The sequence below is a fragment of the Enhydra lutris genome, unplaced genomic scaffold, assembly GCF_002288905.1.
Source record: "Enhydra lutris kenyoni isolate GAN:26980312 unplaced genomic scaffold, ASM228890v2 scaffoldscaffold1, whole genome shotgun sequence".
Taxonomy (NCBI): Eukaryota; Metazoa; Chordata; class Mammalia; order Carnivora; family Mustelidae; genus Enhydra; species Enhydra lutris.
The window spans coordinates 18,107,482-18,133,419 of NW_019154085.1; the positions used below are offsets into that span (position 1 = coordinate 18,107,482).

At 38.4% G+C, this 25,938-nt stretch overlaps 1 protein-coding gene across 1 annotated transcript in view; it reads left to right on the plus strand.

The window, feature by feature from the left end:
• The window catches only part of LOC111143916 (ADAM metallopeptidase domain 23), a 162,734-nt gene that overhangs the window by 121,603 nt on the left and 15,193 nt on the right, over positions 1-25,938 (plus strand). The window contains exons 15-24 of the mRNA XM_022497947.1: positions 973-1,072; positions 4,588-4,659; positions 5,371-5,460; positions 6,780-6,860; positions 12,663-12,713; positions 13,649-13,712; positions 15,421-15,526; positions 18,398-18,517; positions 19,831-19,999; positions 20,271-20,382. Of these exons, the coding sequence (XP_022353655.1) occupies positions 973-1,072; positions 4,588-4,659; positions 5,371-5,460; positions 6,780-6,860; positions 12,663-12,713; positions 13,649-13,712; positions 15,421-15,526; positions 18,398-18,517; positions 19,831-19,999; positions 20,271-20,382 (965 nt within the window). The remainder of the gene's footprint in view (positions 1-972; positions 1,073-4,587; positions 4,660-5,370; positions 5,461-6,779; positions 6,861-12,662; positions 12,714-13,648; positions 13,713-15,420; positions 15,527-18,397; positions 18,518-19,830; positions 20,000-20,270; positions 20,383-25,938) is intronic.

A 25,938-nucleotide genomic window follows, 5' to 3' on the forward strand; every position in this document is an offset into this window, starting at 1 on the left:
TAAGGGATCACTGTCAACAATGGCATAATTTTTTCCTACTTGCATATACTACCCTCATGCATCAGGATACAAAAAACTTTTGGATTGCCTCCTAAAATCAGTGGCCTGTTACTCTCAAATCAAGTACTATGAAAAATATGCCCGAAGAATCAGTGTGTAGGACTCAGCCTTAATCATGTGTATAATATTTCCCTATATACTGACGTAGAGATAGTAATTGGATTAATTAAATCACAAAAAGGCTCATATCATATTCCTAAGTCATGAATATATTTGACGTTGTGCCTGAAAAGCTATAACCTAATTCTAATTCAGAAGGAGCTTACCCTCATTCTGTTTTTACTAAGTGTATATGTGCTAAAAACATGTATACATATATACATATATATATATTCATGTATGTATATGTGTGTGTGTGTGTATATATATAGTGATATATATAGTGTGTGTGTGTGTGTATATATATATATATATAATAATACTTTACGATTTCCTTGTTTGCCTCATTGGTGTTCCTGCAGTCTGCATTATGTAATCTTTACTAGATTGTCACAATTCCTTCCTCCAAAGTAAAAACTAATAGGTTCCTTTGCATCTTTTATTCAGGACAGAGGCAAAAAAAAAAGTGCTTGCTTTACTGAGAGAGAGCAAATAAAAATGACCACACTTTAAAATATAGCCTAGGTGGCGAAGTTTTGTGATAAGCTTTCCAAAACTCTTCTAAGCCTAGGCATAGAAGGGCTTGGCTGCTGAGGAAGTTATAACCTGGCTCACAATCTGTGGTTTTCTTTGACTATCTATTTTTACAAATTCTACCACACATACTTATTTGGCAATTTGAACATAAATGAACCTGTGCGGAATCGTCTAGATCCAGAGTGAACATGTTGCTCTAATTTCACGGGTTCTAATTTCTTCTCTGATGACTGCTTTTGGTAAATTATTTACATAATTGATTCTTTATTTTCTCAGGGTGTCCCATTCCCGAAAGTTCTCAAAGTGCAGCATTTTGGAATATAGAGACTTTTTACAGAGAGGAGGGGGAGCCTGTCTTTTCAACAGGCCAACAAAGGTTAGTAACTCAGGAAGTGTAATTATTTCTTTAATTTTTTTTTTTTACTTCTAAGAAATTTGTTTAATGTACATAATATTCATGAAAGCAATATAGCCTTAGAAATCATATACACCTCAGATCTTCTCACAATCATCAGTCACAAATCTCTTATGGGAAAAGATTGAAAAGCCATGTTTGCATTTTACTCAGTGGGAAATGTTGAAAAGTAGCTCCTGCCTTAATAAAACGAGATGCAAATATCTTTTTATATGTCTTTACATATCTTTTTACAGTGGAACACTGAAAATGCCAGATACTTGTCTTGGAAAACAGGTCTTTTGGGGGAGGAGGGGATTTGTCAGTCTGATTAGTATTTAGTCATAAAAGCCATTATCATATGAAATCTGATCCTGTGTAAATGAGTCACAAAACCATAGTTTTGCTGCTGTGAGTCTCTGATTTTTCAGTGCTAGTTGTACCCCTCCCACTTTATCCTCCAAACAAAGAAACAAACATACTTCAATCAAAATATCTTTGAAATTTACATGTTAGGATTTTCAACCCGCTGCTTAGAGATTGTGGGTTAGATTAGCATATATCGCTTTAACCTGTTTCTCTGACGAAAATTCCAATTTCCATTGACATTCTCTCAAAGAATACAACTAGTTCCTTGGCTTTTTTTCTTTTCTTTTTGAGTGGTCTATTCTCCTATCTAGGGTATCTAGATATTAGATGTAGATATAGATATAGATATAGATATAGATATAGATATAGGAAATACCCACAGAAGCTAGCCAAAAGATGGCCCAAAGTATTTATGGATCGCATAAATACATATGCATATTTATTATTTATTATATATAGTCTCTTTATGTGGGAAGGTCCATGGTATCAACTGTCATTTCATCAAAATTCATATATGCATTGTCACAATCCTTATCCATTAATTCCTTAACTCAAAAAGCTCTGAAAATTGGAAGTCTTTTTTATGAGTTTGCAGAAAACACATTAGGCAGTAAAACTTCTCTTGGACTAAAAACATTTATAACCCCTCATAGTGTAAATAGTCGTAAGTATTGCTGCAGAAATAGAAATGTTTGTGATTATAGGGTATGCACCAGGCCCCTCAGGACTATTACATAGAACATGCATCATACTTTTCTACAATCTAGCAAAGCCAGAATTTTCAAACTCACTGGCTACAAAGCATTTTTTTTTTAAAGATTTTACTTATTTGACACAGAGAGATCACAAGTAGGCAGAGAGAGAGAGAGAGAGGGAGGAGGAAGTAGGCTCCTCGCCTAGCAGAGAGCCCAATGCGGGACTCGATCCCAGGACCCTGAGATCATGACCTGAGCTGAAGGCAGAGGCTTAACCCACTGAGCCACCCAGGCAGCCCTACAAAGCTTTTGCATAAGGCACTGTGGACCTCTAGTAACATATTTGGAAATGAATCATTCAACAGGCATAAAAGCAGGATTGCTGCTAATTAGCAGACGGTATAGAAATTCTAACATTGCACATTTTATGTTTCTTTTGAAAATACTACTTCGTAAGTCAAATATAGTCCCTTTGCTATACAAAATGTGTAATGCTTTATAAATTGAGAGAGTAATGAAATCATGTTAACCTTAAGGAAAAATAATCACTGACTAATGTGTATAAATGACAGAATAATTTACTCCTATTCTCATAATTAAGTGATACTTCTGTAGTCAGGGGATGTTAGTTGGATGCCTGACATCTGTATAAATTCTCAGTGAGTCTGCAGAAAAAGGAATTGTAAAGTGACCTTGCAACCATTAAATTCAGCTGTCTGCCTTTCATGGCATTGACCCTCAGAACAGAAATCTGAAAACTTCCAAGTGTTCAAAATGGGGGAAAGGAGTAGTAGTGAATTGATGGGAGCTGCTGGCATTAACGATTTGAAGTGTACACGACTCATCTCACCTGCCTCGTGTCTCACCAGCCAGTTAGAAGTATTTTGCCTGAGAGCACAGCAGTGAGTCCTAAGGTTTCTAGTGTGTGTGTGTGTGGAAGGATCCATCATTAGATTTCTGAAACTGCCTGTCAGGAGAAAGAAAACTATTCAGGTAACTTGTAAACTAAATAAAAATAATGATACATCTTCAATTTTAAAAGTTAGTAAATATGGATTTTTTTTAAGCTACGTGGTAGAAGGATTTTTTAAAAGCCCCTGTGTATTCCAGTGGAATAATTTGTATGTATGTATCAAAGAACTGACTTTTTTTTTCTAAGTGCTTTTAGTCAGTGAATGTGCGCATGTGTGACTCACATGTTATTTTCCACATTATCTGCATGCCTCTTTTCTGTGCTGTGGGATCCTTCCCACCTGCTATGGTTTCCACCCAGTTTGTGATCAAGGCCTGCTGCTGGTTGGAAGAAGGCTCCTAAGAGCGAGATCTAACAGTTGGTTCCCCGCGAGGCCTGAAGGAAGTGCTAGCCATGTTCCAGTCCGAGCTTCCCCTTTCCATTTTGTCCTTCCTGCTGATAAAATACCACAGAGATTAGGACTGTTGATTTCACTCATTGGACTTTCCTATGGAGGAGTCTCACCCAAGTACCCTGGAGAACTTTCTTGTTTTGAATAAGAGTTTTTCTTTCCTGGAAGTGGAAGGAGAATCGGGTCTTTCTTAGATGGCCTCGGTGGAAGGCAACCCTTCCTTGGGGTGTCTAGAGGAGGAGTCTTTCTTGCCCTCTCATATTCCTGTCTTTGAGCATTTGGATTGGAATGTGCTCTTCCAGTCTTCATGCAAGTGTAATGGGCTTGAAGAGGGAGATCTTGCCCCAGCTGAGGGAAAAAAGAACTGTTTCTCACAAATGCTCAGCAGCCTCCACAATTGGCTACAATATAGGTTGTCTGGCAGGGAAGTTCATAGCACTAGTGGAGTGCATTATTCTAGAAATTCGACTCCTCCAGTGTTCCAGGAATGATTGAAAGATTTCTATACCTCCGTGAATATGTCTGCACATTTATTTAGTATACTTTAGACAGGACAGATTTCTTTTCAATGAGAATGATGGGCATGGATTTCCAACGGCACCTCTTCTACACTTATTTGCATTTCCTTGATGGTATTCATTACATGTGGCTGTGACTGAAACATTTTATCTGTTTGACAATTTTTATGTTTTCTCAGCTGCCTGGAGATAAGTCAGTAAATTAGGTATCGGTGAGTCTTAGCATCGCATCTGAGCTCCATTAGCAAATGTAATAAATGATCTATTCCTTTTGATAGCTCATTTCCATTAATAAGTAATTCTAATGGTAGAGGTCATCTCTGGAGCCCACCTCCAGAGAATCCTCCAAGAAATACTACCCATATGGTTATTCGAAGTGTTATTAATAAGTGAACAGTGTTACCACACAGACATCATTTGTAAGATGCTGTTAACAACAGATCACAGAAAAATTGCACATGATTACAGGACCATGTAGGTAGCCCTATTTGCGTGTTGATTTTCTGTGATAAACTAAAATGTTTTTCCTTTCTCTTCCTAATCTCTTTTAGCTATTTGAGCCCACAGAATGTGGAAATGGATATGTGGAGGCTGGAGAGGAATGTGACTGCGGTTTACACGTGGTAGGTATAAGAGATCCTTCCCGCCTTTATAGCAAGAATAGCTATAAGAATAGCAAGAAGTCTACAGGGTCCTCCTCTGGGGTCTTACTGTCTGTCTTTCTCATCTCTCTCATCAATGCTTAATCCCAGCTCAGACATGTTAGAATTCATCATGTCCTTATGATCTAGTTTGAAAAAAAAACCTAATGGGTTCTTCTAATCAAATCTCCTACCTCTTAAAAATTCATAGTTCATATTCATCCCATTCAACTATTATCAAATCACAAAATAGTCTTTCTGTGGTGTGTATTATTTTTATCTTTATGAAACTAGATAGAGTTTGGGAGCCCCTGCCTGGCTCAGTCAGTAGAGCACATGACTCGTGATTTTGGGTTTATGAGTCCAAGCCCCATGTTGGGTGTAGAAATTACTTAAAAATAAAATATTTTTAAAAAGAGTCTTAAGAGTGTATTGGAACTAACTGAAGGTGAGGTGCCTGCTAAGAAGTAAGCTTACTTTTTGGTAGGGAAGCCCTTTCACAGAAGATCTTACTTGGCCGAAAAATATGACAGGAAGGAATATTATCATTGTTTAAAGTGATGACTTCCTGAAATATTTGCTTGTTATTGTTTAAGTCTCCTCATGTGGATTATACGTACGTCCCCTGTGGAGAGTGGGATGAAAGACCAGCCTGTAAGCTTTCTCACTTACTCACGTGAATGTTCCCTCTAGGAATGCTATGGATTGTGCTGTAAGAAGTGCTCTCTCTCCAACGGGGCCCACTGCAGCGACGGGCCATGCTGTAACAGTACCTCATGTCTTGTGAGTCCCCCGACACTTCCATCTTGTTGGCTAAATCTCTCACAGTGTACACAGAGCATTTGTAGAGCTTGCCAAACATTTGTTGATTGGCCTGTGCTTTCACAATTTTGTAGAATCAGTAAAGCTACCTAAATTCTGTGGGTCAAACCCTTTACCTTTACCAGGATGCACTATCAACTATCCTATCCTTCAGCTCCCCCTTAAGAAAATATACGTAAACTCCTTCCAAAATAAACATTGAGAGTTGTCCTGCTAAGGTAGATAAATACTACATTAAATGACTGAATAAATGGTTGAATAGAAGAGGGACAATTCCTGCGGTCTTTTTAATAATATGACCTACTTACAACATTTTTCTTTACATTTCCTGCTATGTATCTGTACATTTATTTTGGGCCTCATTTACTTTGGACCATGAACCTCAAACCTAGTGCTCACATTTTTTATGCTTGATTTTTTAAATCCCCTATAAAGGCAAGAAAGCTACACAAAGAAGTAATCTACGTGTGTATATTTATATGCGTATATATACAGCTTATGTGTGTATGGACATAGTTTGCTTTCATCGGTAGAACCTCTAGTCAATTCTTGAGAAGTCGTTTTTTAAATCTTCCTTTTTCTCATTTACAAAACCTCTAGTATTCCTTATAACCATAATGTTATATTATTTTATCCTTATAACCATAAAGTTACATTATTTTATTATTTTATTCTGTACCAAGAGGTATTAGGCATTATGGTACTTTAAGAAATTCTAGATTAGTTGCCTTATGCTTCCCCCCTCTCCAGAGTATAAATCGCTTGACATCAATGATCTCTTTCCTTCATCTTTCACCCATTCCCTCAGTGTGACTTGTGTCACTGAAAGAAGTTCATATGAATTCTCTGAAATTTGATTGTATGTATTTAGCTAAAGCACAATTAAGATCCAAGCTAATAGGGACAATTAGTGAAGGTTGGGTGTATCTATCAATCTTCAGAGAGATCTTAAATGTTTATATTTTAGTGATTTGCTCTTTTGTTTTAAACCATACTGCTCTATCTTCTTTATAGAATTGCTGTTACCTTGTTTTCCAAAAGTAATACTCTGAGACCATGGGTTTTAAAATCTGAACATTTAATGCCTTGGTTAATGCCTCATATTTACTACAGAGAATGGTATCTGGGCCTTGACTCTATTCTGCAACCATCTTGCTAATTCATAAAAAGAGTGTGGTAATGGCTTTGGGATAGTATCTGAATTATTGGTGAATATAACAATGCCAGGTATTTGAAATACTAATAAACAGTAGCTCCTAATACTGAATTTTGATGTGCAGTTTCAGCCACGAGGGTATGAATGTCGGGATGCTGTCAACGGGTGTGATATTACTGAATATTGTACTGGAGACTCTGGCCAGGTATGACAAACTTGAGTTTTTAAATAATACATTTTACTTGCAAATATTGTACACATTGGAAAGCTTTCAGTTGGGCTACATGTGTGAATATGATTATTTGGTTTCTTTGTTTTTTGTTTTGTTTTACTTTATTTTCTAGTAATTTCTAGATCTCCGATATGCCTTTATTTTAGGAATAATTATTGTGTTTCCTGGACCTAGATCTCTTTTTTCTTCCAAATTTCCGCTTCATAATTAGTTTCCTTTATATGGTTTCTACCCAGTGAATTGATTTTTCTCTCTGTCCCCACATCTAAGATAGCATATTCACACTGATGAAGAATTAATGTACTGTTTTCAAATATTTTTAAGCCACCAAACCCTACTTTTAAGAAAAAAATTGGTTGGATGCCCACTGTAGAAAGCAGAGAACAAGGAATACTGCTCTGATTAAAGAAGGGAACGGGAGCAGGTGTCCACCTCTCTTGGTTCTGTCACAAACTCTCCCCCACTGGCAAGGTCCTAGCATCATGCCCCCTATTACTATAACATAATTAATGTTGTCTACTAGCATTCCTTCTTTATATAATTTTTATGTTTTAGAAATTTAAATCACATTATTTTTGAGTCTTCATTTTTCATTCAAATGGACATTTGCTGAGCACCTGCTGTGTGCCAGGCAAGCACTGCTGTAAATGTTCGGATATGGAAGGGAACGAGATAGTCAAGTCCTTGAACTTGTGGAGCTTACATTCTGCTGGGTGGAGAAGTAAGTTAACAAAAACATCTGGTGGTGCTAAGTGTAACGTAAGGTGGTGTGGGATGTGGGGCGGGGGGCTTTAGGTGGGGTGCGCAGGTGTATTTTCCTGGAGGAGTTGGTAATTAAATAGAAAGGCACAGGAGGAGGATCTAGTCCGAAAACAGCAAGTAAGGAAGCTTGGCTTCTTCAAGAAATAGAATGAGAGCAGGAATTACTGAAGAGTAGTGGGGAAAAAATCAAGAGGAAGACAGGAATCAGGGCAGTTAGGGAATAGGTAAGAATTTTGAATTTCATTCTACTTTTATTTTTTATGACTTCAAAAACATATTCCTGTACCATTCCACAGTTTTTATAAATACGCTTTTTTACAATTGCATAAGTCTGTCATGTGGATTCATTAGTTGACTTGGGACTTGTTATTCATTGGGGGATATTTAGGTTGTTGGTAGTTTTTCATTATTATAATTAATATGGCAGTGAACATCTTTACGCATCTTTAAGAGTATTTCTTGTTCAGGGTTTTCTCCTTAGGGTAAATGGCCCAGAAATGGAGTTGTCTTTTGCCAGGTATTATGGTTTCCAAGGGGCTCCCCATAATAGACTTCGGTTGGAGGTCAAAATACCATCTTTCATTTTGAATATGGCCAAGTTGAAAGCTGTAACTTGGTGTGAGAGCTAAGTGAGCCTCTTTATAGATCCCAGATTCAGGCTGTAGGAACAGCTTATTGACAAAAGTAGGTCTTGAATGACTTCTCCTTGCAGCGATGGGCCGTTGTCTTACATGTCTTGGAGGAGCAGCGAGGATAGTATGATTTATGTGGATAGGCAAGAGAAGAATGGCGGAAGTGAGGCAAAGGGCCAGTAATTCTTCCCAGGTTTGTCAGTCATTCAGTCACTCTACCTGGCTCAGGGGGAAGGGAGTGCAGAGTAGCTGGAGGGAGGCTGAGTTCCCTTCACTGGGAAGGAACAAGAGGAGGGGGAGACAAAGGTTTCTAACTAACCTTTTTGAACGTTCTTGATGTGTATTTTCTGAGATTCAATTCAAAGGGACACTTTTAAGGACGTGATCCTGTGAAATATGTTCACACTATTCTGTATTGATTTTTATGCATATCTGTTTCTTCTATTTAGATATGTAAATAGGTTTCTTTGTGTTTTCCTAGAATATAGTAAAAGTGTTAGAATTGTGGGTTCTGTGTTTTGTGCCAAGTTTTATGTTTTGTGACAATCCTGGTGCGCTGTTTCACTGAGTTGTATTTTTAGTTTTGTAGAATACTACTGTTCTTATACCCATCATATATGGTTTGGGTTCTGTGTTCAGCTATTTTCGAAGTACAGTTTTTTCATTTCGGCCTTTAATTCCTGAATTGCCATAGAACTTACTGGAAGTGAGGTTTTTTATAATGAGGGCTCTATGTTCAACTTAATAGTCTACTGTCTAAATTTTTAAAACATTTTTTTTAAGATCTTATTTATTAGAGAGAGAGTGGGAGTGAGAGCAAGAGCGAGCAGGCACAGAGAGGGAAAGGGACAAGCAGATTCTGCACTGAGCGTGAGCCCAAAGTGGGGCTCGATCTCAGGGCTCTGAGGTCATGACCTGAGCCGAAATTGAGAGTTGGACGCTTAACCAACTGAACCACCCAGGCGCCCCAAACGTTTCTTTCACTTTATGTATGTAAGGTGAAAATTGAGCTGTTAAATTAATTTCTCAGTGGCATATTAGAATAACATGTTCTTTTAGCAGTAATTTCCTTATATGACCAGAATGTGCCTGAAATAGATAATTGGAGTAGAGGGAGTTAAGATCCCCCAGAATTCTTCTGCTTTGTAATAGACAGTGAGCCTTGAATTTAATTGATACTAGTTATGATTAGGAAGAAGGGGATCTCAGAGACTATCTGCATCTTTGAGAATCGGCATCATTGGCAACACTATAGCTTTTTGCCTTGTATCTCATGTCTTTGCTTAATTTTGATATTAGCCTTTACTGAGGCCTCTGAGCTACTTTTTAAATTCACAGTTTATCACAGAATAAACAGTACTTGTGCAACTGAGAGAAATCCTTGGCAAATGATACTGGATGATATAATAAAGGTATTTTTGAAAGATGTGGGAAATGTGTCTTTGTTAGCGCTACATGGGTGACATAACACAATTAAAAATAAGCACATTTAAATGCTACTGCACTGTTGAAACCTGCCTCCCGTGAACTTCCCTGCACAGCCTGAAACCGGGGGCTGGCATGGCATTTAGAGACTGAATCAAGAGCTCTACTCACAGGCAGAATAAAGCACACAAATTTGTGGTTCTTCTGTTTTAAATGTCCCCAGAGAATGTAAGACATTCCATAATTTCCCATGTTAAATATTTCAGTGATAAGCAACTTGCTTTTATTAGCCTATACAAAAAATAAATTGATTAGAAATCTTGCATGTAGCTACAACAGTTTATAATTGGGGCTTTTTTAAATTAATAAAGAGTTCTACAAATGATTTTTTTTATTGAAACATCACAAAAGCCAACTGTGATAAATTGATTTTCGACCCTGATATACCTATTCTAGTAGCAACATTTCTTTTGGATTTTTGTTTAGTGTGATTGTATCGGTCTTGGAGTAAGTGAATAATTACTGTTAGTTGATTAATAAGATACTGATTGCATTTGGAGTGGATTTGGTTGGATGAAGGAGGCCACAAGGATCTGTGTTTCTGTGCTGTTGGCCCAGTAGGCCGGGTTTTGGTGCTGATAATTATGTCTTTGAATAATCACCATCAGATTGATTGAAAAGCTGTAGTCAATGAAAGCGTATACGAAAGTCTTTAGAAAGATGTAGAACCAAAGCATTTTATCTCAAAGTGTTCCTTTGTGAGTTAGTGCTTCTTAGCAATTACAAATTCTAAATTTGTTCTTTACCTTTCTGTAGTGAACCTGATAAGCAGTTTGATATGTGAAGAACAGAGTAACTTTTTTTTTTTTTAGATTTTTATTTATTTATTTATTTGACAGACAGAGATCACAGGTAGGCAGAGAGGCAGGCAGAGAGAGGAAGTGAAGCAGGCTCCCTGCTGAGCAGAGAGCCCGATGTGGGGCTCGATCCCAGGACCCCGGGATCACGACCTGAGCCGAAGGCAGAGGCTTTAACCCACTGAGCCACCCAGGCGCCCCCAGAGTAACTTTTTTTTTTTAAATTTTATTTTTTATAAACATATAATGTATTTTTATCCCCAGGGGTACAGGTCTGTGAATCGCCAGGTTTACACACTTCACAGCACAGAGTAACTTTTTTAAAGAAGATTTTATTTATTTATTTGAGAGAGCGCAAGTTGCGGGGAGGGCCAAAAGGAAAGGGAGAAGTGGACTCTCCACTGTGCAGGGAGCCTGATGCAGGGCTCGATCTCAGGACCTCGAGATCATGACCTGAGCCAAAGGCAGGCAATTAACCAACTAAGCCACCCAGGCGCCCCAGAACAGAGGAACTTAATTGTGTCTGTGTGGGTTATTCATTTATTTATCCAGTTAGCCAACAGTAAATGAGCACCTACTCCATAGCCATTGAGCCCAGTTTTGTTCTAGATGCGATGGGGGCAGCAGGGAACAACGCGTATCATCCCTGCGTGTGTGGAACTCACATCGGGATGGGGACCATAGACAAACAAATAAGTAACATATATGAGTAAGAGGTGGTAAGTCCTATGGAGAAGAAAAACACCAGGAAATGGGGAACAGAGAAGGCCAACGTGGGAAGAGTTCCAGTTTTTGAGAGCAAACCATGCAGAAACCTGGGGGAAGATTGAAGGAAGAGCAGGGCAAAGCCATAGGGTAGAAGCATGCATGGCATGTTCGCAGAGTCAGCTCAGTCATGGCAGAGCATGGAGGGGATCAGAGAGAGGATGGATTGGGACGGAAATATGCCTATCATGTTGAACTCTGATGTCCACTGAGTACATTGGAAAGCCATCAAGCAGAGGAGCAGTGTGATGTGATTTATGTTTTTAGAAGGACGCTCCAGTCACTGAAACAGATGAGGGCAGAAGCAGGGTAATCAGTTGAAGGCTGATGCATGATTCAGGTGAGGAATGATGGTGGATTGGATTGGGGGTTGGCAGTGAAGACAGAGAAAAGTAGTCAGATGTGATTCTGGTTTGAAGGTAGACTCATAGGATTTGTTGACCGACTACAAGAAGGATGTGAGTGAAGGAGAGACACAGAGGATGGCTTCATGGTTTGGGGTCTGACCAATAGGAAAAGCAGAACTGTCCTTTACTGAGAAGGCAGGGACTCTGGGAGAGACCTTGGCGCCTATTACTGTGTTTCTTCGTCACTTGCTTTCCCTGTATATTGCCTTTTCTTTGCATATTTGCTTTGAACACTGTATTACAGAGCCTTTGACTTGAACCATCTCCAATTCTCTCAAATGTGGCAAATTAAGTGCATAGGGAGCAAAAATTTTAATTCATTCAGGGTGACGTTTGGGAAAATGAAGTGTACTTTTAAACAAAGACTTGATAAGTGGACCTGGGAAAAGAAATAACTATCCCATCACAATTGTTGTAGTAGCACATCAGAGAGGTCAGAGATGTCACAGAGATGAGCACTCACGTTGAGTTGAGAGAGTGTTTCTTCTTTTTCAGTGATGTGACCTAGAAGTGAGGTCAGGGGTGTCAAATGCAGATTTGACATTTCCCAGGTCCGAGAAAGGTCCTGTGAGTTAGAACCCAAATGTGTCTACGCCTACATAACAAGCTGATTCATGCCCTTCGTTGTCCATTTTAATTCCTTCTGCTCTTGACTCTGTACCCAAGTGAATGCAAGTTCTTATTCTAGTCCACCTCAAGGAAGACAGAGAAATAAAAAGTACTCACTGTATGGGTGAATTTATTATTTTTACCAATAATAGAAGAAATTGTTTGGATACTCTATTTAAGGGGTTACTTATGTTTTCCTAAACATTCCCAAATATATATTCACCATGCTTCCTTTTTTTTTTTGCATTTTCATAAATTATACACATAATGTGAAAGTACTTATGTTGAACATTAACAAAAAACATTGTATTTTTTCAGTGCCCACCAAACCTTCATAAGCAAGATGGGTACGCATGCAATCAAAATCAGGTATGCTGGGCTCTAAGTTTTTTCTCTTTTCTTTTTTTAAGATTTTATTTATTTATTTGAGAGAAAGGGAGAGAGCATAGCAGGGAAGAGGGAGAAGCAGGCTCCCCCATGAGCAGGGAGACCGATGTGGGACTCGATCCCAGGACCCCAAGATCATGACCTGAGCCAAAGGCAGTCGCTTAACCAACTGAGCCACCCAGGCACGCCAGGCTATACGTTTTTGATGTAATTTTAAAAGGACTAGTTTGTGAGGGTTTTTTTTCCTTCTGATGAATATATCTTCGAAGGGAAATAACATCTCAAAGAACCATACATTATTGCAAGGGACTTCCAATTAGGTGGCTTCATGACATATCAAATCCTAAATATAGTATGATATTAAATTCTGGTGACTAAATATAGTTTGATATTAAATTCTGGTGACAAATTGTCCAGGTTGAAGGCAAGGGAAAAAAATATAATGACTAAAGAATTAAGAATCTAATTTATTGAGTTATGACCATCTTTCAGTAATGTCAGCCTATTGTGGGAAAATATGACTGTTACAATGTGTTATCATATGTGATCTTATGGGTTTTGTCTTTTCTGAAGCCGTGTTCTGATATAACATTCACACCCAAAAGAAGCTAAAAGTCATTTTGGAATCAGCCAAGGAAGTGTACCAACGTTTGTTTTCTGTAAAATTTAAAATTTCAGATGATTAATTTTGACTTAAAGAGCTGTACTACGAGATCCGTTCTGAGTTTTAGAATTTAATTGTCTACTCTGCTTCCCTTAAGATGTTTGTGATTTTTATTCTCACTGTGAAAATACTGGGGTATGGAGTGAAAAACAAATCAACTTATCTAAAAACAACAAAGGAGACCTTGCAGTCCAAATCTGGGGGCAAGGAAACGGGCTGTAATGGGCCTCCTAATGTGTGTCCCTGTCCCCAGGGCCGCTGTTACAATGGGGAATGCAAGACCCGGGACAACCAATGTCAGCATGTCTGGGGGACAAGTAAGTTGCGTTTTCCTGCTTGGTGATGACACACGGGTTTCTCTGATGTTATCCTGCTCTGCCAGTCTTGCTGAAGACATAGACAGCTTGGAGAGGTGTTTTTATTTTATTTTATTTTTTTAAGATCTGTTTATTTTAGAGAGAGAGAAGGTGGGGGCAGAGAGAGAGGGAAAGAGAGTCTCAAGCAGATTCCATGCTAAGTGCAGATCCCAACAGAGGGCTCAATTCCACAACCCCAAACCAGGACCTGAGCTGAAACCAACGGTTGGATGCTTAACTGACTGTGCCACCCAGGTGCCCCTGAAGTGATGATTTTTTTTTTTTTTAAATCTAGGAAAGGGTGAAAATAAAGAGAACTGTGAATCTCAGTCACAGAACCACAGAAAGCATCTGTTGAAGCTGGGGACTGGTCATCCAAAAAAAGCCGTGTCACACAGTGACAGGGCTGTCAGAGAGGGGATGTCACGCGCACATGCAAAGATTGGGTTCAGTGTGGCGATCACATTCATTATCCAACCACTTGTGTGATTCACTCTGTACTTTGGATTTAACCATTACCCCTCAGATTAGCCTTCTGTTCCTTTACTCCGGGGAAGTACCAGACTTATTTTTTAAATTCTGTAGTTGTATTGTCTCACTTTGAAGAGAAGAAATGCATGTCCTTCCTGAGGTGCAGACCCAGAGATTTGCATACATGGTCCTTGCTCTCAGTACGTTCTGTGAATGTTAATGCACATTCTCTCTCTCTCTCTCTCTCTCTCTTTTTTTAAGATTTACAAAAAAATTTATTTGAGAGAGAGAGAAAGAGCATGAATGGGGGTAGGGTGAGGGGAAAGAGAGGGAGAAACAGGCTCCCCACTGAGCAGGGAGCCTTAACTACATGGGTCTTGATCCCAGGACCCCAGGATCATGACCTGAGCTGAAGGCAGATGCTTAACTGACTGAACCACCCAGGTATCCCAGTGCACTTACTCTCTTCCTGACATTTATAGTGCCTGTCCTGTGAACTTCGGTTCATGGGGACCAGATGACAGAGAGGAAGGGGTCTGTCTTATTGGCTGAGACTAGGTCACCCTCAAAGGAAAATAAAACACAGAAAAGGAGAACAGAACCCCTGCAGGAGTGATTTCCATGTTTGGCAAATATCATTTAACTGAAAGATTTACTTTCAGTGTTTCGGTTTTGACAGAGGAAAGATAATAGAGGCGCATTTGTCTTTTAAAATGTTTAAATACCAAAACCCAAGTGTTGACATAAAATCTTAATTGCCTAAGACTTTATAATATCTTTTAACACTTGTATAAAACAGGCTTAAGAATCTTTCTTCGTTTTCTACCTGCCACCTCCCTAATTCCTGCTGATGACCATTCCTCCTTCCCTCCCTCAAACCCACCAACAAGAATTGGGAATCAGTTTGTTCCTCAAGTTAAAAACAGCAGCATGTTGGAGCTGTCTTGGAGTAGCTTGCAAGAGCCAAGTGTTAAATTCTAAGGAATTTCAGAAACCTGTCACCATCCCATTGATAGCTTAAAATTAGCCATATGTTACACCATGGAAATTGACATGATGGAAATTGGCAAATGCTATATGTCCGGATTTTTTTTTTTCTTTTTCTGGAGAATCAGTTGTTAAACATTTACATGCACGCTGCTGGTTGTGCATAACAAAGGCCACTAAAACACATGGTCTTCGTGTGTTCTTCTCCAAGAGGCTTCCGGGTCTGACAAGTTCTGTTATGAGAAGCTGAACACAGAAGGCACGGAGAAGGGGAACTGTGGGAGGGACGGAGACCGCTGGATCCAGTGCAGCAAACAGTGAGTGGTCAGCTTTGGGGGCACGATGAGTGATTTGGAAGCCCTGATTCAAATGTGACTTGAGCACAAAATAAATGTTAATGATTTTTTTTTTAAAGATTTTATTTATTCACTTGACAGAGAGAAAGAGAGAGAGAGAGAGAGAAAGTACAAGTAGGAGGAGGGTGAAAGGGAAAAGCAGACTCTCCATTGAGCAAGGAGTCTGAAGTGGGACTTGTTCCCAGGTATATATTTCAAAAAATACATTGGTATATCTAGAAGCAAATGGCTGTGGTCCAAGCTGTTAACCATAGCATAGACTCAACAACATTTCTGTAAACTTCAGAACATTTCTCATATGTCATATTTTACTTGATGCTTGTTTTGAAAAAAACACTTTGCTAAGGTATTATGCAATGCTGTCAGGTCTTAATTTTCTACTTTTGCTGGAACATATGGCCTATGAATGTCCTAGTATGCACAGAGCTCTACAAGCAAAATATGTATACTATGTATCTATTTGGGGGATAATGCAAAGTAATATATATTTTTGATCGTTCCATGAGTGCAACGCCATTTGATTTCATTAAACATTTAATGTCCATATCATATTTTTCCCCTTCTAAAAATCATCTAGTTAGTGCATTCCAGAGGAATCTTTTTTTTTTCAGGAAATGAGATATTCAGGAAATGAGAAAATGAGATATTTTCAGAGTACATTGGTAATATTTTCCCCAGATTAGTTGAGGAACATTAAAATTGTGATTTAGTAGTTTATTAAGGTTACCTCAATGACATGGAGCTATGGGACCATCAAGTTATGGGCCAAAATTCCTCATTATCCTTCCCTAACAGTGAGGATTCTTCTAATTCTGAGGCCGAGGAAGGATTTAAGGAAGGTTTATTTTTCTAGTTAATGATCTGTCTGTTGTGCTTCATGAAACTTTGCTATTCCAGGCAGTCCTTGATGGTGGATGAGGTCTGACGAGGCAATAAATCTTTGACCATAGTTTCTTTAAAATTAAACAAAAATAATAGAACAGAACTTCCCACCTTATGTCTCACAAGTGAGGCACAGATGTTCCAAAATATTGCTCCTCTTTCTGAGGTGCCAGAGACTAGGAGGAAGTGGGGCCTAAAGTTGTAAAAAATCCATGTGGTTGAACACCTGGATTTCATTAGCTTCTTTCATTAGCTTAATGTCCTAAACAAACCTGATCATTTCTCTGTATCTTTGTCCCTTCAAAAAGTTTGGGAGGCACTGGATTGGATCATTGTTAAAGATAGCTTTTGACTAGCTATTAACAGAATATCTAACCACCACTGAGTTGGAGACAATTAATGCGTGTTTTCTGAAATGTTCAAAAGTTGGGAGATAGAATATAGAAGGAGAAAAGTGAATAATACACAAATGGACAGTTTGCCAAATAATTATTACAAGAGCTCCCATGTCATCCCTACCTGGATCAAGAAATAGAACTCACAGCATTGCAGAAAATGTATCCTTCCCCACAAGGTGCCCTTATCTTGCTCCTGGAGGTACTACTCATCCTGACTTTTATGACAATTATTTTCTTGCCTTTTAGAGTTTGGCTGCCTTGGTTTTCCTCCCTAAACAATGTATTTTGCCTAAAAGTTTGGTATAACGTTTGGGAATCATACTTCATGTATTATTTTGTATTTTGCCTCTTAAGTTCAGCATTTTAAGCGTCTCGCATGGTGTGTGTCACTATTCATGTTTATTGTTCATTGGTTTTATTATCATTTGTATTCATGCTCACATACCATGATGCAGTCCCCACTCTGCAAACACGGGCATTTAGGTTGTGTCCATGTGTTCACTGTTAGGAACCACACAGCCATGGGTATTTTTGTACGTGTAACTTAGTGCACATTTGTAGACATTCTTCTAATGCCTACATCTAGAATAAAATTTGCTAGGTCAAAGGATATGTGTATTTTCTGTGTCACCATATGATGTCACGGTTTTCTAAAATGGGCTTGATAGCAAACCTGACCATCAATAATATGTACATGAGAATGTTGTGGAGTCACAAACTGAACCAGCACTCGGTATCATCCAACTTTCTAGTTTCCTCCATCCTGGTGGGTATAAACTGCTACATTATTGTGGTTTTATTGCATTTCTCTGATGACCAATGGAATTTAGTACATTTTCATGCGTTTATTGGATATGGATCTCTCTGTCTCTCTCTCTCTCTTTTTTTTTATGTGTCATTTCAATTTCTTGCCCTTTTTTAAGAGGGAGTTCATTGTTTACTTAGCAGAGAGGCTGGACGTAGCTGCTTTCAGGTGGGCTGAGTCATTTAACGATGTCACTAAAGATCCAGATGATTTTTCCCCTCTGCTCTGGAATGCTTAGCATGTGTATTCTTGTGCCGTGAGCTCACTATAGCAAGGTGGATGCCAGGCTGCACATTCAAAGTCAGGCAGCGTGGGAGTTGGAACAAAAGGTCTTTCTCCCCATCATGCTCTAACCTCTTGTCCAGAAGCAACATTCTCCCCTAGCAACTTCCTAGCTGGCTTTTCCTCACATCTCAACATCCAGAGGCCACTTTTAGCTCTATTAGGGCAGGGAGAGTGGGACGGCAAGGACAGTGGGTGTAGGAGTCAGGGGTGCCATGACTAGCTTCAACCAGCCATGATCTGTCCTTTGAGGCTGTGTATGTTGCTACCCAGACAAAACTGTGATCCTGTTAGCAAGGAAGGATGGGGGTCATAGCCAACCAATGAAATCTGAACACACATTTTTATTTAGAAGGAGAGAAAATATTTTCAAATTTTGAATATATGCAGACTGAATAGTTTTGATTATTTTGAGCTTGATTCTTCCTGTCCTGTTCTGTTTCTGTTTTTATTTAACATGCTCAGTGATGTGTTCTGTGGGTTTTTACTCTGTACCAATCTTACTCGAGCTCCACGTATTGGTCAGCTTCAGGGTGAGATCATCCCAACTTCCTTCTACCATCAAGGCCGAGTGATTGACTGCAGGTAATATATTAAATGTTTGAAAACCTAATGAATCACAAGAATTACAAATTCAGAAAAATTAGGTGAAATTTTTCTGTATCACACAAGAGGAATGTTGACTTTGATTTTATGATCGCCTTTCATGTTTAGAGTTATTAAAAAAAAAAGTTGTATATTGATTTGCAAATTACATTTGCCCAAAAATCAGACCACTCTTAGTAGTGGGACACTCAGTAATTATGATCATCAAGTAGACTTAACAGTACCCATTTTGACCCATGATTAAAGCTTTGAGCATTGGAATAGGTCACTATTTGAACACTATGTGTATTTTATTTTTTATGACAAAAAAAGGCAGTTAAGCTACACTTCATATAACATATTTCTGGTTTAGATGATGGCTTAATGAGTAGTCAATCACATACAGAACGCATTTATTAAAATACTATTTATACTGTAGGCAAACATTTGATATCCAAATATCTGTGAGAACAAGGCACAGGGTGTATGAAACTTCTTTTTTAAACCAGGAAGTCATGTCATATTCCAAGTAAGTATAGTTTCCTTCAAAGTAGTAATAATTCTAAGATGCTATGCTTTCATTCAGATGGTATTGTTGTTGCCCAAAACACTATTGGGATTCCCCTACAGAACTGCCTTTAGCATCTGCAAACTTTTATCTGTAGTATCCTTAGAGTAGCAAACCTTCACTTTATGTGAGTGAATGTAAAATTTGGAAACATGCAAAAATTTTTCTGAACAAAATTTAGGAAATCGATTAGGTAAATAAAACGAATAAAATTCTCTTGGTGAAATGATTGCTTTTTTTTCTTTTTTTTTTAACATTTATTTATTTATTTGAAAGATAGCACACATGGGTGTGCAGGAACTTGTGGGTGGGGGAGGGGCACAAGGAGAGAATCTTCAAGCAGACTCCCCACTGGTCATGGAGCCCGCTGATGCCCTGAGCCGAAACCAAGAGTCAGACAAACCAACTGAGCCACTCAGGTGCCCCTGTTTTTTTCTTTTAAATTGTTCTGAACACCATTGTAACCAGTCTTAGACAATAAGATCCTTCCTGGAATAAATGACATTTTTTTCCTGATGGCATATAGTGTAATAATGATAATGAGAGGTATTTCATGTCAATGTGCTCTTTTATTAAGGGGAAGTGGGGACATGGGAAATAAAAGGAAAAGTGGAGAAATACTAGGAGCCATTCATGTCAGCTGACAGCCTCTTTAGTTTCCTGAAGAGCAAGCCCTCATTCATGTTGACTTTCTCTTTCTAACTATGGTGCTAATGGTTGTATGACTCTCTCTCTCTCCTTTTAGTGGTGCTCATGTGATTTTAGATGATGATACAGATGTGGGCTATGTAGAAGATGGAACGCCATGTGGTCCATCCATGATGTGTTTAGATCGGAAGTGCCTACAGATTCAGGCCCTGAATATGAGTAGCTGCCCCCTCGATTCCAAGGGTAAAGTCTGTTCAGGCCATGGGGTAAGTAAGCATCTGTGTTCCGGTTCAAACCTTTATTGTCTGGCATCCTCAGAGTTCACAGTGGTTAGATTTCCGTTCTAGCTATTCTCCCTTTGTGAGTGTGGCCAGTCTCTATGCTCTGACTATGATGATTTCCTTCAGATCCTTATCTGCGAAGGATAATTCCCGTATGGGTTGATATGATTTTATCTTGTTGTGTCTTTTCCTTTTATTGCCATTATTCAGGAAAGCACAGCAAATATGTGCCCTCTGTGTTCTTTGTTCTTCACAGGTGTGCAGTAACGAAGCCACCTGCATCTGTGATTTCACCTGGGCGGGGACAGACTGCAGCATCCGGGACCCAGTCAGGAACCTTCACCCTCCCAAGGATGAAGGACCCAAGGGTTCGTGTGATTTCGGTTTCAATTCATTGCGTGCTGAATTTGTTGGTACTCTTCCAGTGGTGCCAGTATAACACCTTAGTAGATCTGAAAGGAGACACATCAGAATATCTTGGTTTTTTGCCGTTCAAATATATAATTCATGTTACTGCAGAATTAAGGATTCTAGAATGATGTGTTGCTTTCAATACAAATACCAATACAAAATACAAAAATATTTGAATTTCCTCTTAGTTTAGAACTGAGATGAGGAAGAAGTAAGTATACCAGTTTCCTTCCTTCCAGTTTCCTTTCTTTCTTTGAAACCTTCTTTTTCCAGAATCACATATGTTAATCATTTTACAGTTTATCTGTGCTATGCCAGTTTTCTAATAGATAGAGTCTTTTTGGCTGACATGAGACTACTCATTCCTCAATATTTAAGTCCCTCCAGAGGGAGATGGCAGTTTTCTGTGCTCTGTTTAAACACAGCTTTGATTAGAAAGAAGTTGAAAATCTTCACGGAACTTTCATTCTTCAAAGAGAACATGAAAGATCTGGACTTTGTTTTAATCAGCCATCAGATGGAAAGAAATTAGAATTTTATTTTTTTTAATTTTTATTTTTTAAAAAGAATTTATTTATTTCTTATTTATTTATTTAGGGAGAGTGAGCAGAGGGAGGGGCAGAGGAGAGAGAGAGACTCTCAAGCAGACTCTGTGCTGAGCATGAAGCTCTACTCAGGACTCGATCCCATGACCTTGAGATCATGACCTGAGCCGGAGTCAAGAGTCAGATGCTCAGATAACTGAGCCCACCCAGGTGCCCCTTAAAATTTTAGAACTGGAAGGCGTCTCAATGGCCATAAGAATCACCCTCGTTTTGTGGATGAGAAAACCCAGGCCTTGAAGTCAAGTGACATCCTATAATTACCCAGGTAACCAGACACAGGTCTGGGACCAGGACCCAAGGGCCCAGTGTCAGGCTCATTGTCTTCTGTTACGTTATGTTATAGTGTAGTCTTTGTCATCATGAACATGGTAATCACTTTCTCATTATTCCCCCATTCAAGATCCCTCATATGATTTTCAAAGATCTAAAAAAGGCATCCGTTACAATAGGCTTACTACAGCATCTACAGCATTGTACCAGAGAAACCGCAGTTACTAGGACAGATGGTGGATCCCAGTGACATCATACATCATGATGTATGATGTCTTCTTCTTTTACATGGTACCACTAATGGCATTTTATAAATAATTATCATGATGCTTTCCCTGTAGGTAGGAAAAACACATATAGAAATTGTATCATTTGATCTGCTTAGTTTCGCATGAAACTCATTTAAACTCTCTGAACTTCAGCGTTGTCCATATGGGAAAATACAACTTCAAAAATGTATGAAGCTCCATGGTCTTCGATTCCTGAAGAGATGTAGCTGGTCTGGGTGCATGTGTAATGTTCGGTAATAGTGGGTGTGTTTAACACTCTTCGTGCATTTGCAGAATATGGCCATGAAATTAAAATTCTGTAAGAATCATAGTCATGCCCTCACAGTCTATTTCTGTTCTCCTTCTTCTATTTGTAAAAAGGAACCAGTTCCACTTTTAAATGCAGTCTTTAGTTACTTTAGAACTAGAACAAAAAATTCTTGGATCCACCTTCAGACGTTAGATTAAGAGCAGATTTAAGGCTCTTATAAGGGAAGCAGATGTTCACGCTTTCCAGAATTTCTCTCCATGGCATGTTAGTTTCTCTTCATTCTCCTAAAGCTCTAGATGCTGTCTCTTTGGGTGATGTATAAAGATGCCTGAAGAGATGATCAGAGCTCAACTGGCTTACCCTCTGTCCTCTTCCATTAGGTGGGGCGGGGGATTTATCAGGTGTCGACTTCTGTCTGGTCGCCATTCCCTCGCCCACCCATGCCTAGAAAGCTTAGTTGGAGGCGTCAACAGCTGCGATCTAGAGAAAGATTCACAGTTGGCTTCTGTCTTATTTTCCTTGTCCCTGTGGTGCTCTTCTATATTTTAAAAATAACTCTTAAGACCATTCAAGGAATACATGCTTATTGTAGAGAAGTTTGAAAATGCAGAAAAGATTAAAAAGAAAATAAAAATCACGCTTAATTCCACAACTCAGAGGTAATCCATATACACACCCTGGTATGTTTCTTTTCTGTTGCATGTTTTCTTTTCTCATTTTTAATGAAGACAATGGAGTCACTAGGGGAAGTAAAGGTCCCCACTGGTTCTAAAATTGTTGAAATCCTCGTGACTCTGGTAATCTTGATTAAATTGAAAAAAGCCATTAATTACTACAAATGAAGAGCAGTCCTTATTGTAAATTATTAGATTTCTGGAAAAGGCAAGCAATTTTAGTATGAATAAATAAGAGCTCTGTCTATAATGGTTACTAATATCTTTCTAGTCTATATAGAAAACTCCATTAATACACTAGTAAAGCGAGAAACAACAGAAATCAAAGTTTAACACCTTGTAGTGAGTTTATGATTTTATTTTTGATATTCTGGTTAAAAGAAAATGGTAATAGAGAAACTCCGGGCTTTATCTCTAATTTTATCTAGATAGCAAATATTTATTGACTGTCTACAATCAAACGACCACATATCCTTGGCATACTGTAGGCACTCAATAAACGTTACATCCTTTCCCACTGGGAACATGTGAAGGAAATAAAATGGTGCACATTAGTGCTGATTTTCAGTTTATCAGTAATCATGTCATATTGCCTTGTTGAAGAGGAGGACGTCATGAACTCCAGATATTGAAACAATCTGTACTTTCTTGACTGTAGGTTCAGTAATTTGTGAGGTGCCTCGGGTTTCCTCTAAATGCCATATATTCTTTCTCATGATGGAAGTGGTTTGGGTGGCACTTACCTTACTGATCACAGTGGGTGCTTCTCAATTGCTTGCCATGTATAACGGGCGACACCCAAATGATGTGACCAGTCCTATCCATACGTGAAGGTTTTCTGTATAGATACAGTGACAGCATATTAAAAAATACTTAGTTTAGTGTGCTTTCTTGTTAGGGAGGAAAAAAATTCAAAAAGAAAATTGAAGATGTTGCCTTTTTTATTCCTAACGTGGGCATAAAGGATAAATTGTCTCCAACTGCAGGCCTCTGGCTCAAAGCCTAATTAGTAAGAATCAAGGAGAACTGTGACATTGCTTCAGTTGATTTGGGGGCATCAGAAATGAGCCAGTGTGGTTTGCGTATTTTATTTTAACAGTAAGTTTCTGGAAGAATAAAAATTCAACCTCTCCATCTGATTAGGGACAAAAAAAGCACATAAAAATAATGCCTTTGAAGTCACTCTGCACTTGTTGACCCACCGTTTAAAGCACACTGGTTTATTTCCTCCAACTTCTCAAACCAAAATTATTAAAGACAGGAAATAGCATTTCAAAGCACAAACCATGTGAGCAGGGATTTTTTTAAAAAGGATTTTCTGTTGCATATTACTTCACTCACCTTCTCCACATTGTCATTTATTTCACATATGAAGACTCTTCTGGTGCTTCTTCTCCTGACATATGTCCACTGAATTCATGGAGAGAAATTATTTTGGTTTATTCTCATGGGGTACAAGTTTGTACCCTTTAAAAGGCCTGGAACTCCCACCTGCCACAGGGAGAGCCAGTAGAAGTACTGGTAATTTTTGACAATTTATGGACATCTTTGCATGGTGCTTATTATGCAATACAATGGAACATCTCTCATTGGATGATTCACATCACCATTATGGGAGGGAAGAGAAGAAACTGGAACACATCACATGTTGTCATTGATAAGGAAGGGCAGAGACCATTCCTGCGAGCTTTGGTCAGCCCCTCTCATTATGTCCATAGTCATCAAATCAGAGATAGAAGGGCCTTGGTGGCCATTCAGTCCAGACCCATTGCTCTGCAAAGGAGAAAACTAACTTAATCCAGGTTAACCGCTAGATGGGGACAGAGCCAGGAATCAAACATAGATCACCTAATCTTGAGCTGATTGCTTTTTCTGTTATTGGGCACTGCCTCATTTAAAGCTGAGTATTCAGTTATTTTGCTGGTTCTCACAGCATACCAGTAAGTGGAAGAAGTGAAACAGTAACCAGGTAATGATTAAGCTGGCTAGCTGATCCATTACCTGCCAAGGGAGTATTATGTAATTAGCATTTAGTATTTTGAGAACAATAATTTCTAAGTGTTAATACCTTGAAGGATATTATTTAGTGTTTCCACGTACCTTTTCCATATATCTTGTTGATAACTTCCTTTGTGAATACACAAATATTTGATTTTGTAGTCCAGACCATTAGATATTATGTTACCATATATGATTATGCTCATGTATAATTATGTATCACTTATGTATTCTTCTCATTAATAATGGCCTCCTCAATAACCTAAAGATTTACCAGGTTTAAAATTTTTTTTAGTAGCTGAGTTTGAGTTCAGAAAAACTCCATGACATTCTCAGTGACAGTGTGAACTGACTGAAATAATGTTCTTTTATGAAATAATTTGTTTTTCATCTTTTTTAGACATTTGTCCCAATGTACCTGAAAATGAACTTAATTGCTTTTTAAAAATTTTATGGAGAAGAGTAAAGAGATCTGATTGTGTGTTTAACATTGAAATATGGAGCTAGAAAACACATCTGTTCATCATGCCAATATTATACTCTTAAGTTTAAAGAGTATATTTAGTATTTATTTCTAATCTTAAATTTTAGCAAAATCATAAATCCCTGCAGAAAGAACTTTGGCTTATAGAGTACAAACGATGGCTTTGATGCCTCCTGCCTTTGAAGTATTAAGGGATGCAGGATTATAGCCCCTTTGGCTCATTAGAATCACATGGATGAAATAATGCACATTTTTGTTTCAGAAACTCTCTAAAAGTATGGAAAAAAACCCCCAACTCTTCATTTTCAAAAGCACAGTTTCACGCTATCTGAAGCGTGACTTGTCTGTGGAAGAATTCTACATATAAAGTAGAGAGTCTCATGAAAAGGAGGAAGGATATAGTTTGTACCTTAATATTACATGCTTACTAAAAATTCTGCCTTTTTAGCACGAGTGATCCTAGATAGCAGGGAACCCAAATGAAAAACAGTGATAATAATAAACCACAAACAACAGAGATTAATGAGGAAACAAAAATGAAGACATACTGCTAGGTAATAAAGAATTTCCACAAACAACTTATAATGTGAAGGTAAGTACGTTAAAGAGTTAGGAAACAAAGTCAAATCCCTAATGGGGGAATTGCGTTATCGGCTAGAGTCTTTACAAGTTCCATCTCCAGGTTTGGTGGGATGCAAAGAAAAGTAAGGTGTATTATCGTGTGCCTGCCATAGCTCCTGGAACACAAAAAGACAGTTAATAGAAAAATAAATGAAGGAGAGAATGAATGAACAATGACAGTTAATAAATAAATTAGTACAGAAGTAGAATGACAGCATAGGCCCCCAAAGACTCAACGGTTGGTTTGTTGGTTTGTTTTAATAAGAAGATATCTCCTTTGTAGGTGTGAGGAGCAGCTGAACCCTCAGTTTTCAAAGTTGT